The 20,526-nt window shown below is 35.3% G+C and overlaps 1 protein-coding gene across 5 annotated transcripts in view; it reads right to left on the bottom strand.

Moving 5' to 3' along the window:
- GPM6A (glycoprotein M6A) overlaps positions 1-20,526 on the bottom strand; it is a 223,267-nt gene that overhangs the window by 71,950 nt on the left and 130,791 nt on the right. For 2 of the 5 annotated variants that reach the window (XM_058193478.1, XM_058193479.1), the window contains one exon: positions 278-349. The exons of 2 other annotated variants lie outside the window; for them this stretch is intronic. In XM_058193478.1, coding sequence (XP_058049461.1) covers positions 278-349 — 72 coding nt within the window. Of the gene's footprint in view, positions 1-277; positions 350-3,700; positions 3,720-20,526 lie in introns of those variants that run through there. One more of the 5 variants, XM_058193480.1, reaches the window with a different exon arrangement.

The following is a 20,526-nucleotide window of genomic DNA, read 5'->3' as shown; positions in this document are numbered from 1 at the left end:
AGTTCTTGAAGTAGAAACACAAGTCAAGTTTACAGTACAGAACATCTATGGAATTTTTTAACTATATTGAAGTCACTCTTATCAAAATCATAACCATGATCCCCAACTTACAACTGGTTTTCTGGCCAGCTCCTCATGTAACATTATTGTTCCTTTTTATTTTGGAAGGAGAAACTATGTTCATAGAAATTAGGCTATGCAAACCAAGTTTTGTCTTTATGCATATGACAGAAAACCCTATTTGATGAAGAACTAAAAGAGCAAATGTACAGCTTACCTAAACGATGACAAGTGAGATGCATGTTAACCAAGCAGATTTCTTCCTCTCTCCCTGTCCTATTGCCCATATCTGAAAGGTGTAAACACCAAGCAGGCAGAAAAAAATATAAGTACATGACTAATACAACTGATTTAAATAAACATGGGAAATGGATGGTTTAAGTATGGAAAATTCCTGAATCTAAGGAACACTGTATTATCTTAATGCAAGATCAAACATCAGAGATTTTTTAAAAACCAATTATACAAAATTGTAAAACAAACAAACATATTAACAAAGATTTATTAGTATAGAACTGCACATACAAATTCAAGTTTCATTCATTGTAATTAATCTTTCTGTAAAATTTTCTAATAACCACAACCGTTTTATCAAATAATAAAACTGAATAAAAACAAACATGTGAATTCCTCTAAATAATGGATGATAGACCATCTGATTCTAGCTCCCAAAACACAGAAGAATCAATTTAGTGCTAATCTGAACCAGTAACACTGAAAAAATTGGAGTAAGTTCTCAACTAGCTAAAGAGGATATAAACTTCATAAAAGTCTATATATAACATACTGCAATTTTAGCATAAAAATTGTGATAGAGGGTTGCAGCTATCCTATACCTTATAATTTATACAATTTTAATCAATAAATCAAGTCAATATCAAATAATAGAAAACAAGTACTATAATTTTTAGATAGAAAATTATTTAAATGACTATGGAAATATAATTTTATACAGTATTTCAGTTTTTTAAAAACTTTCTTATTGCTGTTGAGAAAACTTTATCACATGCCTGAAATCATTTTTGGAGGCTTGGAAACCTTCCTGTAATGAAAGCTACATCCAGGCTTCTGCAGTGGGAGTAGAATTATTCAAAATCATACAATATGTGTCTGATTTTAAGAAATTCTTTTATCAACTTCCAACTGGCGATCCTGCAATAATCCCCAGAATCTCATTTTATCTCTTAAAGATAAGCTTTACCCCTGTAGTCCGTTGCACTGGATTGAAGAAACATTTTCCATCATAAATGTCTTTTTATTAATTTATTTTCAGATCTCATACAATTTTTTAAATATCAACATTAAATTTTGAAGTAAACACTTGTTATACACAAAATAAAACTATGATCTGAACATATGAAACTAGTATTTTACTGCAAGATTTTATCATAATTATAGTTCTTTTCATATGCAGAAGTTCCAATGGATTTATGGAATTTTATATAGAGAGTAGAATATCTATATTCTTATATTTACCGGTAGTACAACATCATTTTTACTCCTTTTCCAATATGTAATTTAGAAACATAAAACGTCAACTTCTTTGCTTTCATTTGTTATGCTAGCTTTGGCTCTTTTGCTACTGGTTGTGTATGTATAATTTAATATTTATTTATTTTGTAATATATATGCTAGCTCTGTGTAATTCTGTTGTTATTTAGTTAGCACCTGTTGAGGCTATGCAAATTTTTAAAAAGCTTTTTCCAGTAGTCTCCACATATGTTTACCTACACAGCCACTTTCCTTTCCGGGAAAAAATGAGCCAAGTGACTGAATATGCACAAACATTCAAACACAGTGGGGAACAGTTCACAAAGCAGCTATGCAACTGTGGAACAAGACGTGGCTGCTTTAACAGTTCCAAAAAAAGAGCTTCCAATGTCTGCCTCTATTTGAAGCACTTATATAGCTTTACAACAGCAAGTGGATCTTAGCATGCAAGGATTGAGGGATCTTAACCTGACTCCCTGGACAAACACCAAAGCATGCAAAAGGAAGAGTGAGAGACAACATTTAACATAGCTACATAACAAATACTGAACATTGAACATTAACAACTGAGAAAAGATGAAGTGATCCATAGAGAAACTGCAAGAAAGTATTACAAAATGAAAATACTACAAAATACCACACGTGACTTTATGCATAAAGTCATACATATTTCAAGTTCACCTGATCAATACAGTTAACCAGCTTTTTAAAATTGTCCTTGGTTTTATTGTTACAATTTTCTCATAATAATTGTCTTCAAAATGTCTATGTATGTATATGATCTAAAACAAGGGTCCCTAATCCCTGTTCTGTGGACCACACAAAAGATTTGGAGTTGCTGCTCTAAAAGCAAAATGTATAACTACATTAAAACCCTCAGAATAATTTTTCACATCATAAGAAAATGATGCACAATTATAGTTTGTTGTGTTGTTGCTTCATCCACACTCTTGTATTGTTCCCATATGATTCCAAAGAAAGTACAAGCAGCTCTTCAAAGATTGGAAGCTGTACTTGATAGCTTCAAGACTGAGAAGTTCAATTGGTAAAGTCACAGAACAAAATAAATATGAACATGACTTTTACCCCCCATATTTTTGTTCTCCCCTTTTTTCCTCTGCTCTAAATTTATTTGAATGCATTTAACAGCAGAAATTTTACATTTGGTGATGCAATTGAAGGGCCCTAATACAGCCATAATTTATTGTTCTTTGCTAATAAACCATGATTGATTTTCCTGTGGAGTTCACAGCCACACTTTTCATCTCTTTGATCTCATTCCATCAACAATAGACAGACCCCATGAATTACAGGGTAGCTATTACTATTAAAATTCTCAAAATTCCAAATTTATCTGTTAATGCTACAACACCATCATTAAAAATCATCATTAAAATTGCATCAACATAAATCAACAGCTGTCTCAACAAATGTTAGCAAAAATGTATTATATTTTAAAGCGTTCATAAAAATAACTTCATAAATTTTTAAAAATCAATTTATCCATATCTTTCTAAAACATGGGACATTAATTCATATAAACCTAGTGCATATGTTAGATAAGTTCAATTTATTTTTTCCTTATAACAGTAAAACTTCTACATTTATACTCAGTATAAATTGTAGCCAGCAACATAGGTGTGAATCAGTGGTGGGTTTCAAAATTTTTTACTATCAGTTCTGTGGGTGTGGCTTAGTGGGCATGGCTTGGTGGGCATGGCAGGGGAAGGATACTGTAAAATCTCCATTCCTTCCCCAATCTAGGGTAAAGGTTACTGCAAAATCCCCATTTCCTCCCAATCGACTAAGACTCAGGGGACAGGGAATAGATGGGGGTGGGGCTAGTCAGAATTTTTACTACCGGTTCTCTGAACTACTCAAAATTTTCGCTACCGGTTCTCCAGAACTGCTGAAACCCACCTCTGGTGTGAATTTCCTCTGACAGAGAACAGCGAATTTGATTAATTTTATATTTTGATAATAATTTTTTGTTCCACATGGGATGTCTCTTTAAACAAGGTGTGGATATCTGGACATAAAATGTGTCTATGTAGATTGAAATTTGAAACATTGGATTCTCACTAAATAATCCATTATTATTAAATTCCACTCTTACAAATTATGCATTCATGCTGAAACCACTTTTTACCTTCTAGTGCTGTCCTATCAACTCCTGAAATGACAAAAGATTAAATTACAATCTGAAGATTATCATCTTCCAAATATTTTTAAATGTCAGATGAATACATTAAAATTAAAAAGCAGCTTTGCTTTTTTCTCAAAAACTGTATAAGTTAATTTCCTTACCTCTTGTTGCTATTATCACTATTCAGGAACACAGCACACCAATCCTGACTTAAGACCATAGTGAAACTTTAGTACTACTTTTATATTTTTATGGCAAGTGCTGAATGCATTTTGGTGCAACATTTCACTAAAAATTCAGGCTAGAATTAAATAAAAGTAGATTGTCTTCCTCAAGGCAGTTATACCATATATGTAAATACTATATAAAGACAAGAAATACCCAGTATCTGGTAGAACATAGAAAGTAATCTATATGTTTGCATCTGATTTAAAGTGCTTGATGAAATAAAATAAAGAAAAAAGAAAAGAATGAAAAAGAAAGACAGACAGACTTGACTGCTTTAGACAAAGAGTCACGCATCACATAAACATTAGTGGTGTTATTTTCTTTGATCTAGCAAGTTGTCTAGAACATTTACATGTTCTGATCTTTAAAATTATGAACTAAAATAGTACATTGTGGCTTATTTACTTAACCATAGTTGAACAACCCATGGATTAGTGCATATGTGTACCAACTTAATCATGTGAATTGCCAAATCCTGAGCTTTGTGGATTATGGTGTGTATCACCAATACATGCTGAGTGATTTTTTGACGTATGACTAACATTGAGTGAGCAAGAGAAAACTACCTTTCATTTCATCTCACCACCACCTCATACTTAGCTATTTTTCTCCCACAACCCTGTCACCTGTTAGCCAAGCAGCTTGACAAATGGCTACACTGCTGTTGTAAGTCTATGTCTGGAAAGGTGATTGCTGGCTGTTTCCTTGATAAAAGGTGAAGGTTGTTCAGAAGGGAATCCACCATCCCCTTTCCTTAACTTGTCCAGCAGTATGGAAAAAAACACAGTACTATTCACTGCTCATATAGGAATAGTGAATGGCAGGAAAAGGATTTGCAATTATGGCCACAAATGCTATGCAGGAGTCCTTTTCTTCCAGCCCAAGGAATGTTGTGTAGCAATTTAATTTATCCATGAGAAAGGTGCTCCAGATTAAACTGAACTGATTTTTCTGCACAGTGGCCTTTTTAGTTTTGGTTTTGTTTGTTTTAAGCTGCATTAAATAAGGCACTAGAAATTATTATTTTTTCCCAGAGACAAATAATGTCACATATTTTAATTAGGTTGTTTTTATCTGCTGTTCATGATGATTTATAGAGTAAATTTATTTTGTTTTGTGTTTATGTTTCAGATTCAGAGAAAGCAATTCAACATTAGTTATTTTTCTGTGAGTGGGCTTTTTCCCCCCCAACCCCCCCCCCTTTTTTTTTTTTTTGCCTAGAAGATTGCCATGTTAAAAAACACATCAAAAACTTTCTTTGGAATTGTCTTTTTATATGCTCATTAAAATATTTTTTCCTTTTAACAATCTGTTTTGCAGCATTGAAAAACCATAGGCTGATGACGTCTCTCTGCACATGTTTAATCGACCACTATGGTTGTCATGCCAACTAGTCAAGAGAATTCTAAGCCTACACTTGGTATTTCAATGCAGTGACCCAATTACTGTCTGTCAACAAATTCACCGGGACAATGAAGTGTAATACATTACTGAGATTACAGCCCTGAGACAGAAACATAAAATGTCTGGAACTGAAATCTTAGTCCATTTCACATGGCAAAATAATATAAACAGATTTAACGGTAATGTTTTCTAATCCTTCAAATGTACTACATGCTTTTAAGCAACTATAATTTTAAAAAAAAATATATCCAATCATGATCTTAGATTATAGACCTTTTGTGGTTTCTTTCTTATATATGTTGCTATATACCTTAGCTCAGTTGTATTGTGAATGCTCCAAACTTGAAAACAGGACATACAATAAACACAAATATTCTTTTATCAATTCTAGCACTAAACACTAAATGTTACATAAATTCTTTGTACAGATATGCTATTATAGCTTTTAATAAAATAGTTAGACATTGTTCCCACCCTTGATAACAAACCAAAGTTATATAGAAGAAAAACAGCAATTATTATATTTTTTAGCAAACATCAGCAAAACAGCTTCTTCAGGATGTAAGATATTCTGCTTTCTTTAATTATTGCTTCACCATTGTTTTCTATTCTACATCTCCAGTCTTAACATAAACAGATGGATCATTTAATATAAATAAGTACAAAATTAATAATAATTTTGGAACAAAGATATTTCGCTATCATGCCGATAAAATATATTAACATATCACTGATACAAACCCCTATTAATAACCCTGTCTAATCTAATAATAACTATTTCATGTACTTTATAAAATTATCTCTTACTTAGAGAAGGTTGTGTAGTAGAGCAGCAAACTTAACTATAACAATATAGGAATAATATAATCCTGATCTATCTTACAATAGGAAGATAGACATACTTTTAAATGCTTTAATCATAATTTAATCACAACTACTCTAATACCAAAATCTGTCTTCCAATGCCCTTCCCCTGTGAAAACAGCTTGTATTCATCTACCTCATATGCATTAAATTTATCTATAATTTCTTCTGGCTTGAGTTTTGCTTTATTGTGGTAGACAATTTTCCATCTATTCGTCCATCCATCCATCTTCACTATACTACAGCTTCCCTTGAGCCTATCCTTTCTGTACTGAGAAAAATCCACGAAAAAGGTTTTGTTCATGGTATCTAATTTTTGGAAGCCTGAAAACCACAGCAAACCACTGAAAAACTTGCTGTAAAATAAAAAGCAGGACAGTCACATTGAAACCTTTGCCACCATGTAAAAATAAAGCCAGAAACCTGCCACATACTTTTGAAAATTTAACCTTTGTGTAAAACAAAACAAGGAAACAAACAAATAAAATCATGAAGATTCTCCATGAAAATTAATGAACAAAAAATAAGTTTAAAAAAACATTAAAACCTCTAAAAGTCCTAGTTAAAAAATGAACTGGGCAACAGATGATGTGAAAATTTTTTATTTGCAACCCTTTATATAAACTGGATTATACCATCCATTCTTCACATTGTGTCCTCTATACTTATTCTCTCAAGTCAACTACTGTAGTCCAATACAAATGGGAATGGGCTGGATGAATTCTATAACTTGTCTTGGTACAGGTGAGTTTCATTTGCAATATTTAAAATTTTAATTATTTATAATTTTAATTAACACTATTAAATAGTATCTATACATTCTATACTGTATATTTTGCAAACTTAACATCTTACACGTGGAAAAGGTAACCAAAGAAATGGCTTATTATTTCCTTTTTATCTATGTTCTCTGTGTGAATATTTCTGTTTATTTATTTATTTATTTATTTTGTTAAACACAACAATATATATTAGTATAAGCATGAAATAACCACACAAATTGAATACAACCAAAGGGAACATTAGGACAGGAACGATAGGCACGTTGGTGCTCTTATGCATGTCCCTTGCAGACCTCTTAGGAATGGGGTGAGGTAAACAGTAGACAATCTTTGGTTACAGTTTTGGGGATTTTGGGATGAGACCACAGAGTCAGGTATTGTTGTGTCTTGCCCGCTCCCCCTGCCGCAGCCGGCCCCCTCTTATCTCCTGCCGGATGCTGATAGTTCAGAAGAATGTCCTGGCATGCCTCCAGGCCCCAGCCCTGGCACCATGCCCGGACAGGCCGAGCAAGACGAAGGGCCTGACGTGCCTTCAGCCCCCAGTCTTGGCACCATGCCCAGGCAAACGGAACAACTAAACCCCTCCCCCACAGCATGTGAGCCTGAAGAATGTGAAGCCAGTCATGAGCTCAGTTTACCAACAGCTGGAGGCTGGAGAGATCCTCGCTTCCGGAGAATTGAGAGGCGACGTCAGCAAAAAGAAGGGAGGGGCATGCCTGGATAAGTGCTGAGTCATGGAGCCACACCCCATGGCCTATATAAAGGATCTGCTTTCTGGCATTCTCTGAGTCAGGCAAAGTCTAACTTGGATTGCTGAAGTCACTTCCTGGTCTCCTGCCTGCCTTGAAAACTCTGATAGGACTTTGGCAGAGTTGCAGAGGCACGCTTGATACGGACTTCCCCGACCCGGCCGTCAGCGGAGGAGTGGTACACGACAGGTATTCTAATTCCAGGCATTAACAACTCTGTTACTGAAGTCATATTTTCTACAATCAAGATTGAAGCGGTTCACTTTAAGTTTGAATCTATTGTGTGCTCATGTATTGTTGTGGTTGAAGCTGAAGTAGTCTTCAGCAGGAAGGACATTGTAGCAGATGATTTTATGAGTTATGTTCAGATCATGCCGAAGGCAGCATAGTTATAAATTTTCTAAATCTAGAATTTCAAGTCTGGTGGCATAAGGTATTTTGTTGTGATCAGAGGAGTGGAGGACTCTTCTTGTAAAATATTTCTAGACACGCTCAATTGTATTAATGTCCTAAATGAAATGTGGGTTCTAGACAGGTGAGCTGTAATCGAGAATTGGTCTAGCAAATGTTTTGTATGCTCTGGTTAGTAGTGTAATCTGTCCGGAGAAGAAGCTATGCAAGATTAGGTTTACAACTCTTAATACCTAATTTAATGAATGAATTTGAACTACTGGATCACTCAACCAGGAATTCAGTCAATTAACATTCAAAGGAATTAGAAATGGCAAAATAAATTAAGTGGCACGTTCTTTTCGTACCAATATTTCTTTAACAGGGGAAAATGAACAAAATACTTTATAGGTAAGAAATGTGTATCTTGACCCAAAAAGAATAGCTAATATATTCATAAAGATATCCTTTGGCAAAAATGAATTCAAATGCTAACTTAAAATATTATCCCCATTTTCTATAATACATAGACACAGATAAAAGTAAAGGTAAAGGTTTCCCTTGTCAAGTCATATCTGATTTTAGAGGGCGGTGTTCATCTCCATTTCTCAGCCAAGAGAGCCAGCATTGTCCAAAGTCATGTGGCCAGCCTGACTGTACACTGAAGCACATGGAATGCTATTACACAGATATATGTACATAAAAGTAAATGACAAGAAAATTTTAAACTTAGAAAAAAATTCAATGGGAATATTTAGACAAAGGAATGTAGTACTTTGTCTATAATTGGTAGTATAATTGGTCCATTGCTGGGATTGTAGTAGAATTGGTCCATTGCTGGGAGAAAGTAGCAAGAAGGTGACAAGCACAGGGAGAAAGCAGAACTACTTAACACATTTTTTGCAATTGTCTTCCCTTTGTGCAAAAGGAAAAAACAGTCCAACCTATCAAAAAAAGTTCTAGGCGGCATAAACAGAGGGGTAGAATCAAGATCACGTGATGTGTTAATACCACTTTATAATGCCTTGGTAAGGCCACACTTGGAATACTGCATCCAGTTTTGGTTACCATGATGTAATAAAGATGTGGAGACTCTAGAAAGAGTGCAGAGAAAAGCAACAAAGACAGTTAGGGGACTGGAGGCTAAGACATATGAAGAATGGTTGCAGGAACTGGGTTTGTCTAGTTTAATGAAAAGAAGGACTTTGGGTGACACGATAGCAGTGTTCCAATATCTCAGGGTCTGCCACAAAGAAGAGGGAATTCAAGCTATTCTCCAAAGCACCTAGGGCAGGACAAGAAGCAATGGGTGGAAACTAATCAAGGAGAGAGGCAACCTAGAACTAAGAAGAAATTTCCTGACAGTTAGAACAATTCATCAGTGGAACAACTTGCCTCCAAAAGTTGTGAATGCTTCAACACTGGAAGTTTTAAAGAAGATATTGGATAACTATTTGTCTGAAATGGTGTAGAGTTTCCTGCCTGGGTGGGGGTTGGATTAGAAGACCTCCAAGGTCCCTTCCAACTCTGTTATTCTGTTTTACTATTATATTTATCAACTATTTTTGTCAAGATAATTATTAGTTAGTGCCAGCTCTCCTCAAGCTGGCATCTCCAGAGTTGTTGACATTTCATGACAAGATGAAAAGGTGCTGAGACTGATTACAAATAAACAATAAGCATTTATTTCTTTAGTTTGCGAGAAGAAAATTTTTGGTTTGATCCAGGTCTTCTAAAGAGCACAGGACAATTGCTTGAATTTTATTCAAGAGCATAACAGTCAAAGCAATTGAAATTTATTCAAAGTTAGAGTTTGGAAAGGTTACTTTAATAGAGGAGCCTTTCTATTGTCCTCAGAGAGCATTGAAAATCAGCCTCCATTCTAGGGATTACTGGAAAGCATACCAGATCTGCTAGTAGAGGCAAAACATGGCCTGACCCTCTAGGGCATTTGTAATCTTTATCTTTTGTGTGTCAAGTTTGTGACCTTGAGTGATGGGTCCAGGGTTAGGGAATCTTATTGTACATGTGTGAAAAATTTCCATATCTTCAAGGGATTTTCTTATTTGGTTAATTTGCTCGTATTGGACAATTTCACCTAAGTAAAGATGTGCTTTATCAGTTTCAGCCTGGGTGTTAAAAGGCTTCAGTGGTCTTTTGTTTTACTGTCTGGGGTTCATTGAAAGGTCAGATAAACAGCAGAGTAAGGATGATATGGGTGGAGGGTTTTCCTACAATTTTATTACAATCTCATTCATTACCTGTGAATGCACAAAAATCCATAAATTCTTTTAGTTATAAGAACAAACTAAAGGTACCGTATATACTCGAATATAAGCCGATCCGAGTATAAGCCGAGGTCCCCAATTTTACCCCAAAAACTGGGGTAAACTGGGGACTCGAGTATAAGCCGAGGGTGGGAAATGAGGCACCTACCGGTTGGGGAAACCCTCCCTCCCTCAGCTGAGAAGGCAGGCGGCTCCGCCCGCCTCTCACTGCACCGCAGGGCTTCCCGCCGTCCGGTAAAATGTGAAAAAGAAAAAACTCGAGTATAAGCCGATATACTCGAGTATAAGCCGAGGGCTTAAAAAAAACTCAGTATAAGCCGTATAGACCAGTATAAGCCGTATAGACCCGAGTATAAGCCGAGGGGACGTTTTTCAGCACAAAAAACGTGCTGAAAAACTCGGCTTATACTCGAGTATATACGGTAATTATGCCTTTTAAAAATACAAAACAGAAATGCATGGCTATTGAAATGATTCTATAAATGTGCTTATAGTCTTGTCTCCTAAAATGTATTGATTTGTCATGGCCCAGAATTAAGCTGCTAATAAATAAATAGTTTAGTGCCATGATGGCGAACCTATGGCATGCGTGCCGGAAGTGGCATGCAAAGCCATGTCTCCAGGCACGCCAACCGTTGTCCATTGCTCTTCCGGGTTCCGGTGCACACATGCGTGCCAGCCAGCTGGTCTTTGCACACGCACTCACATTTGCGAACCGGTAGCAAAGGTAAGTGAAACCCACTACTGATGTGCACACTGGAAACCAGAAACTCAGTTTCCTGGCACGTGCACGTGTGCAGGGGAGCTGCTCTTCCGGTTTCCGGTGCTCCCACCCCCATGCATGTGCTCCAGTTTCGGCACTCGGTGCCAAAAAGGTTCACCAACACTGGTTTAGTGTAATAGTAACTATCTCATAAATATCTAATAGCATCAATAGAGATTTGCAGTCCAACCTAAAAATATTTAATTTCAAATATATGACCAGCTCTCACAGCTTAATTTATACTTTCCCCATCAAATTCTTGACATTTTTTAATCTGCATTTTTTTTTTAAAAAGTCCCTTGGTCGGACTTATTTTCTCATACTATTATCTAGAATATGTTCTACATATGGCTGCCTTTAAAAACCAGTTTAAAGTATTGGTCCAGAATTTAGTGGTCCATGTGCAATCAGTTTCTGGGACCATAATATTGCTGTCCTTTGGCCCTGTACTTTATAGGCATGGAATTTAAAATGCTGGCTTTGATCTAGAAAGTCCTTCATGACCTGTCACCTAGTTATCTTCATGGGCACCTATATTTACTGGAATTGACCTAACCAAAAAAGCCACAGTTAATAGTTCTTTATTCTATGAACTAAAGAGGGCTAAAGCCAAAAAATACTCAGCAGTAGTTTAGTCTTTTGAAACAGAGTTTAGGTGAAAATCAGACTGGACCCTTCCCTGAATTTATTCCAGAAAATGTTAAAAATGGTAGAAAATTTGTTATTTGTTCTAGAAATAGCAAATATATTAATTCAATATCAGTATGCACATTTTTCATATATGATACTTGATTGTCTTGTGGCTTTACCAATATAGATGTTTTTAATTAGGCATTTTATCTATATTGTGTTTTCATTATTTTATTTATTTATTACTAAATAAATTTTCTATATGTTTTATAAATGGCTGAAAGCTGCATTTGACTGCAGTGAGATAATAAATAAATCCCCAGCTGATACTTTCATTATTAATTAGACCTATCCCATCCTTTCAACTATAGATCATATGTTTTATTTTCAGATAGCCACTCTTTAATCCCAACCTTCCATGAAATTAATTTCTAGTTACGGCTTCTGGGTCACATATCTGGAGAGAATTAGGATTATCTATTCTGGCTGGTAGAAGGTCAAAGGCTTTCAGATCATACTCAGTTCAGTACACGATAAGCTTTTGATGATAATGCTTATAATATGTAGTTTTATAAATTAAAATTATGACAGTTTATTAGTTCTTTATTAAATTAAACCTTTTAATCATTTAGCAAATCAAAATATTCCAGTTCTTAGAAAGCTGCCCTCGTTCTCTTAGTTTCAAGGGATTTAAGAAGCCCAGATAACCTAGCTATATAGGTAGTCCTCAAATGATGACTGTAATTGGGAGCAGGATTGCCATAGCTAAGTGATCTAGTCATAGAGCATGACAACACATTGCGGCATTGCTTAGCAATGGCAACCATGTGCTCCTGGTTGTCACTGTAACCCCAAAGCATGCAGGTTGTGATCATTAAATGGGAAGCAGAGGGAATCCCAGGTAAGGAGTATAGGATACCATAGAAATATGGGGAGATCCTGGGAGGCTGGGTAATGACACACACATGTTAGAGGATAGGATGCTTGGTATAATGTAAGCTCGGAAAAGCTGAGGAATGAGGGTGCATTCTGCACAATTGTAGAATGACTGTGAAAAGAGAAGACAGGGTACATGTGGGCAATCAAAGGCTATGGAAAGAGGGTGCAGGGGTATGTGTGTGTTACAGTGTATGGGCAATCTTAAGGAAGCTATGAAAAGAGGGAGAAGAGTGTATACGTACACGTGTATATGTACACTCCCTGTGTATACGTACACTCCCTGTGCTTGCGTACACGTACGCAAGCACAGGGAGACAAGTAAAAAGAGTGCAAGATGTGTGCAAACACAGGAAAGCTCAGGAATAAGATGGGTGTGTTGGTCTGCATTTGCAGGGATGCCATGGAAGGAGGGCATTGGATACATGAATATGCAACTGCAGAGATATTATGGAAAAGAGGGTGCGGGAAGTTTGTGTGTGAGCAAAGTGGAATGTTGGCAAAAGGCTGAGGATGGGGAAAAGGGACTTATACCAGCGACTTGTGACTTTCCTTGCTGGCTTCCCATTCTTTCTCATTCAGGCTTTCCTGAGGGAAGCAGGCAAGGAAGAGCGCAAGAGGCAATCCTGTAACCATGGAATGCTGCCAGTTGGTTGCCAGGCAACTGGATTTTATTCACACGGTCTTAAGTCTCTTCATTCAGCACAGTTGTAACTTTAAATGGTCACAACTTGAGGACTACCTGTACTGAGCTTATTATGTCTGTTTCACTCTTGTCCCTTGCTTCTATATATATGTAAGTAAAATCTAATTCATTTTGTGTGCAAACTACAAGACTCATATTTGAAAATAAGCATCCATGTTTTCATCGATTTTTATTTATTTCAATGATAGGATTCAGCATATGTGTATACAGCCAGAAAAAAAGGGAATACATAATTTAATTCAGATAGGAATTATAGGAACTCAGAATAACACAGGAAATATTTCATTGCAGCACTTACTGTTCCATTTCAAGAGAAAAGGTAAAAGCTGTAATTTAACTTAGATGTAGCCATGAAATTGATTCCATTGTAATCTGTAAAGCAAAGTGGATTTTTATTTATGCCAGTCAATTAAGAAGAAAATAACAAAAAAAAGTGATGGATAGAATGAAACGCTTCTAGAAATCGGTCAAAACGCAGCTCTTCTGTAAGGTTTTTAATTAATTAATTGGCACAATGTCATTCAGGTCTGAAATGCTGTCAGTTAGTGGTTTTAATTTCAGTTAACGACAAAGTTTGCTATGGTTTCATTATTTTGTAAATAATTTGTTTTGCAAGCCATTGAGTGTCTCAAAATTGATCAGACTTAAAGGTCAAACTGAATGAAAAAATAAAATTTTCAAGTCAACCCAACTCTTGGTGACTTAATGGACATATCCATTAATGGAGATGCCATTCTTGGCAAAAATACAGAAGTAATTTGTCATTGCTTCCTAATGAGTTCTATTTTCAGCTTCTTAGGCTAGCTAACACTATTCCATTGAGTACTAATTAGGTGTGACCCTGCTTAGCTTCTAGGCCCAGATATGTTGTTAAGTGCTACCCCTGTTGGCAGAAATAAAGTCATATTGACATATTAGAACAAAAGCAGTTTTTGTCCTGTGCATTTGTAAACAATAAAGTAGGTTGGATAATAGTGGCCAAACCCCAGTCACATATGTCCAATCACAAAAGAGATCATATAGTATGAGCAGTATACAAGGATGTTGTCTGCTGTCGAGTTCAGTTCTAGCATCATGATTGCTGAAATGTCAGCACATTTATTATCACACATATGGAAGTTGTTACCAATAAATAGCTGTGAAAACCTTTGGAAAGAACTGTTGGAGGCTGAGGTAAGCTATATTAAGAGTCAGAGTTCAAAGGTTGTAGGGGAACACTACACCAGAAATAAAAACTATTAAGTCCCCTGTGCTTGTTTAATATTTATGAAACTTCCATTGGATATGTAATATATTTAATTAATTCTTAGTGACAAGAATTATTCACACAGCCTGATTAAAGCCAAAGTCTACTAAAACTGCCCCACACATTTTCACAGCTCCAGTAAATGGTACTTGTTTTTCCTTCTGTAACTGAAGTCACAAGAAGGCAAGGCATTGTTAGCAATTAGTAGAATAATCATTCTGCAAAATTTATGTACTATCATTAAATTACAAAGAAATGCAGAACATTCTAATTCTTATTTATTTTATTTATTTATTTATTTATTCGTCATAACAATATAACAATATATATATATACAAGCGTTGCATAAATGGTTATATAATATATGAACGTATATATGAGGAGAAACGAGGTACTAAAAACATATATATACATAGGGGAAGAAACAGTAGGACAGGAACGGTAGGCACGTATGTGCTCTTATGCACGCCCCTTAGAGTCCTCTTAGGAAAGTGGTGAGGTCAACCGTGGACAGTTTTTGAATAAAGCCTTTGGGGTTATGAGAAGAAACTACAGAGTCAGGTAATGCATTCCAAGTATATACAATTCTGTTACAGAAATCGTGTTTTCTGCAATCTAAACTGGAGCGGTTGACATTGAGTTTAAATCTATTGGTAGCTCTTGTGATATTGTTATTGAAACTAAAAAAGTCATTGACAGGAAGTACATTACAACGGATGATTTTATATGCTAAACCCAGATCTTGTCGAAGGCGACGAAGTTCCAAATTTTCTAGACCCAAGATATCAAGTCTGGTGGAATAAGGTATTTTATTAGTTTCGGAGGAGTGGAGAATTCTTCTCGTAAAATACCTTTGGACACGCTCAACTGTGTTGATGTCAGATATATGATATGGGTTCCAGACAGGAGAGCAGTAATCGAGAATTGGCCTAACAAATGTTTTATATGCTCTGGTCAGTAGAGTGGTGTTTTTGGAAAAGAAGCTACGTAAAATTAAGTTAACAACTCTTAGAGCCTTCTTAGCTATATAGTTGCAGTGGGCTTTGGAACTTAAATCGTTAGATATAAAAACTCCAAGGTCTTTGACAGGGTGGGGGTCATCTGCGAGGCAATGTCCATCAAATGGACTTCTTTCAAATGGAATCTGCATTTTTGCAATCCAGTATGGTAGTCTTAAAATATAGTATGAGCCTTTGAACTACCAAGCATTGAGCTGAGATCAGTCTATTTGCTTAGTTCAAATCTAACTGGGATGGGAAGGATGGAGTTTTATGGGTTTATATGTTGTAGATTTTTAATGTTGTAAGCCACTGGGAGGCATCTGTTTTGATTTGATCACTATATAAATTATATGATAAAAAAATCAAATTGCATGCAGATTAGAAATTAGAGAATTATATATCAAAATACTTCCATCTTTGTTTAACAGTAATGCAATATAGTAAACTCTCATTTTAACAGATTTTTATTTAGCACCCTTATTTATTTATTTATTTTGTCACACCACTATATATAAGCATAAGCATGAAAGTAACTATATAATATATAAGCATATATATATAAGCATAAGCATGCAATAACTATATTAATTGGCTATAATGATATCCAATTAATATATTATAATATATTAATAATTAATATATTATATTAATAATAGATGTTATAATATATTATAACATATAAGCTTTTTATTTGTTTCCATTTCTTTTTAACTGGCTAAAGTCTATGCAAATACCGTCAGCATCTAAGATTAAAAAATGGGGGGGAGGCCTGTTACCGCTAGTAACAATGTGAGAGTAACTGATCCAGGAGCTGCTAGAAATATGATTCCTAGATTTATCAGTAGTTAATCTTATACCAAAACCATATTTCATATGTTCAATTACAACGATTAATTTATATGAGCCTTATTTTTTCTTTGTGCATGTGTATTTCCATTCTTAAAAGATATTTACTACAATGTTTTGGGTTAAAGTCCAACAGAAAGAATGGAATATTACAACATAAGAGATTTTTTTACTATAGTATGATCAGCAAAGGATGGGAAAAAATATGAAAATAATAACTGCCTTGCAGTTTTCAAGAGATCTGGTACAACAGTAACTGGTTATTTCAGCTCGTATAAAGTCATGCTAATATCTAGCCATCTTGTCTTTTGTCAACCATCTTTTGTTCACCTTTTATTTTCTCAAGCATCAGGTCTTCTCCAGTGATCTGTGCCTTTAAATTATATGTCCAATGTCTACACTTCATTTTCAGTATTAGTGTTTTGCACCAGCGGCATGGTTTCAATTGATGTAGTACTGAACTATTTTCTTCTTTGATCCAAACACATCTCAACGATTTTATTCAGAAACATTAATTCAAAAAGTATTGACTTTTCTTTATTCAAACTTCTGATAGTCCAGCTTTCATGTCTATATGTTATCATATAATAAATCATAATCTTGATGATGTCTACTTTTATTTCCAGTATTTTATTACCCTTCTATTCACCTGGCTTTAATTCCAGATGAAAGCACAGGTCTGACATGTATTATGGAGACCTGGCTAAGAGACAAAATGAAAGTTCCCTTCCAACTTTCTCTACTGGATTCCTCTGTGGTGCAATAGACTAGGATTGAAAGATCAAGACATAGTAGGACTGTAAAACTGTAGTAATACGACTGTAATAGTAAGACTGTAATTATACAATTTAAATATCACTGAGCCAAAGTTCCATTCATCACTTTGCCAATTTTGAATGTTTGTTATAGTTTTTCAGTGATCAAGACCCTGATGTGCAACTGTTTCTCTGTCCAAATTAACTAACGTAAGAATGGGCTCTGGTGAAGCAGCAGACTATCACAAACTTCTTGTCCTGGACCTGGAGGCTATTTGATTAGGATTTGCTCTTTAATATCAGCCACGAGGATCTGTCCCTATTGTATATCTAAGCATTATTAATGGCCCACATAGCTATTAAAAACTAACTATCCAGAAAAAGTATGTATGTATGTATGTATGTATGTATGTATGTATGTATGTATGTATGTATGTATGTGTATATATATATATATATACCTCAAAGGCAAAAGAAACCCAAAAAAATAAAATTCACAAGGATGTACTAATTGGTTTTTCATGGTAAAGCACATGTGTAATTTGAGATTAACCTGTAAGAATTTGAAAGCCTAGATTAAAATCTCTGGTTAGTGACAGCAATAGCACAGAATTTGTTCTGAAGGATTCTGCACGTGGGACTGCCAAAAGAACAGCATTTTCTGCTCATGTTGTCAGAGCAATTTTACAATAAGGGAATTATTAGGTTTGAGTCCAAGTTCTAATAAAAGAACAGTGAAATAGATTATGAAAGACACACTTGGTATCTCCCATGAACATGTTTGGCCCTTACTGAAGTGTTTTATCCCGGTGTAAAGAATCCAGTATATTAATCCTTACTGTGGAATGATTTCTTTGGTGAAGCAAACACAAGTTATCTATCCAAAAGGACTGGAGATAGATGGTATCATATCCCTCCCCCTCTGCTGAGAGAGGGCTGTTTGAAAGAGAGGTCAAAGAGGCCATCTAGGTCAAAATTGAATAGCCCTCTCTCAACAGAGGGGGAGGTTTATGACATCATCTATCTCCAGTCTACAACACAGTCCTTTCAACAGTTCCAAGAAGGCTCCACACCCATTTGCACTACTCAGGTGACCCTGATAAACCTCCAAGTGGCCTCAACGACTCTCTAAAAGAATGCAAAGGACCAGCTGTCTGCAAGGTATATAAATCCTTCCTTCTTTACCATTCAGTTAGAGCTGAAAAAGCTTCTTAGATGATATGCGAAAACTCTTCACAGAAAAACAAGAAAGCCCAGTTGCCACTTGATAAAGCACCTTTGGGTATTTCTAGAAAAGAGGCTATTATAAAGAAATTTCAAAACGATAAGATATCTGCACAAGAAATTCAATATTGATACATAACATAACATAACATAACATCAGAGTTGGAAGGGACCTTGGAGGCCTTCTAGTCCAACCCCCTGCCCAGGCAGGAAACCCTACACCATCTCAGTCAGATGGTTATCCAACATTTTCTTAAAAATTTCCAGTGTTGGAGCATTCACAACTTCTGCAGGCAAGTCGTTCCACTGATTAATTGTTCTAACTGTCAGGAAATTTCTCCTTAGTTCTAAGTTGCTTCTTTCCTTGATCAGTTTCCACCCATTGCTTCTTGTTCTACCCTCAGGTGCTCTGGAGAACAGCCCAACTCCCACTTCTCTGTGGCAGCCCCTGAGATATTGGAACACTGCTATCATGTCTCCCCTAGTCCTTCTTTTTGTTAAACTAGACATACCCAGTTCCTGCAACCGTTCTTCATATGTTTTATCCTCCAGTCCCCTAATCATCTTTGTTGCTCTTCTCTGCACTCTTTCTAGAGAAGAGCAACAAAGATGATACAGATTCTCTTTATTTCAAAACTGGATATGAATATGTAGCTCTACATCTTGCAATCAGCATTCTATCTTTTATCTCAATGTAAAGTAGGATCACATTATAAAAACCATCAAAGTAAAGATCAGGAAATCCTTATCCTGAAATATGGCTAATCAGTCTACTGCAGCAGACGAAGGGCTACAGGAAATATGAAATATCTGTAAAACTAAGGATGTGTTCCTCAGATACAAATATTTATGAAATAAATCTACTTATTCCATATTAAAAGGTATACTACATTTTGATCCCACACTTAAATTTACAGGCCTACAATATGTCTTTTAATACATACTGTATATCCTTTTGAATACATTTGCCAAAATTGCTGGCAGTTCTTTGCCTCTTATCTATGCACACACACAAAAAATCACTGACAGATTTTTCACAAGAGGAGAGAGCTTCAGAAATATCTTAACCAATTAAAAGCTACAATATACTCAAACATGAACAACTTCCAAATTCCAACATCCTTTTGCATTGCCCATGTGTAATTTAAAAGGAATGGAAACTGATTTGTCCTTATAATGACATATTCAGGAAGCCAGTTGATAGCTAAAGAAGTATAGGTTCTTCTTCAATAGTTTTGCAGATTTATTGCACATTGATAATGAGCAAATAAAGCAAATGTCGTAAGTATGTGTCTAAAATCAATGAACCAGACAATGGTATGCTATGATATTTGCTGGGAAGAACAGTTGTAGCCATAATGGAAGGTGATATGTTAGAAACATAGGAAATTTTACAGATGGCACAAATATAGAGCACAGCTGTTTAATGGAAGCAAAAAAAAACAAAAAACATCCAACCAATCCATCCAAACAAAGGAAAAGGCCTGGAAAAAATGTTCCAAATGTCCATGACAGCTTCCATAGTACCTTCAATTTTTAATGATTGTGCCAGATGGGGACAAGTCTATTCTAACTGAACCATTAATAAAAATGCATCCGATCTAAAAATCCTATCTGTAATTTAGCTATAATACTTTAGCTACTAAGCAGTAGCCCTGTAAATTCAGAACAAATTATACAAAAGCTGAGCACTTTTGCTTCAAAAATATGTTGTATGAAAAATAGCAATATGTTAAATCTCATTTTAAAAGAAAGATTAGAAATAAAATATGAAGTATGAATTAGCTCCTGTTTTTTTAATATCATTTTATTATTTTACTAACATAAATACTATCCCATATTTTTGGTCCAACCTATGTAAATTCAATAAACTTGCCTATTATAGGTATCATCATGCTCATAGACAAGTCTTTGGGCTACTCTTTACCCTTATGGAAGTCACATATATGAATCTCAAGAATAAAGGACCTACAGAAATATTTATTTATTTAATTTGTATCCTGTCTTTATTATTTTT

The sequence above is a fragment of the Ahaetulla prasina genome, chromosome 8 (genome assembly GCF_028640845.1).
Source record: "Ahaetulla prasina isolate Xishuangbanna chromosome 8, ASM2864084v1, whole genome shotgun sequence".
Taxonomy (NCBI): domain Eukaryota; kingdom Metazoa; phylum Chordata; class Lepidosauria; order Squamata; family Colubridae; genus Ahaetulla; species Ahaetulla prasina.
Note: the sequence above shows the minus strand (reverse complement) of the source record. Positions and strands in the feature narration are given on the sequence as shown.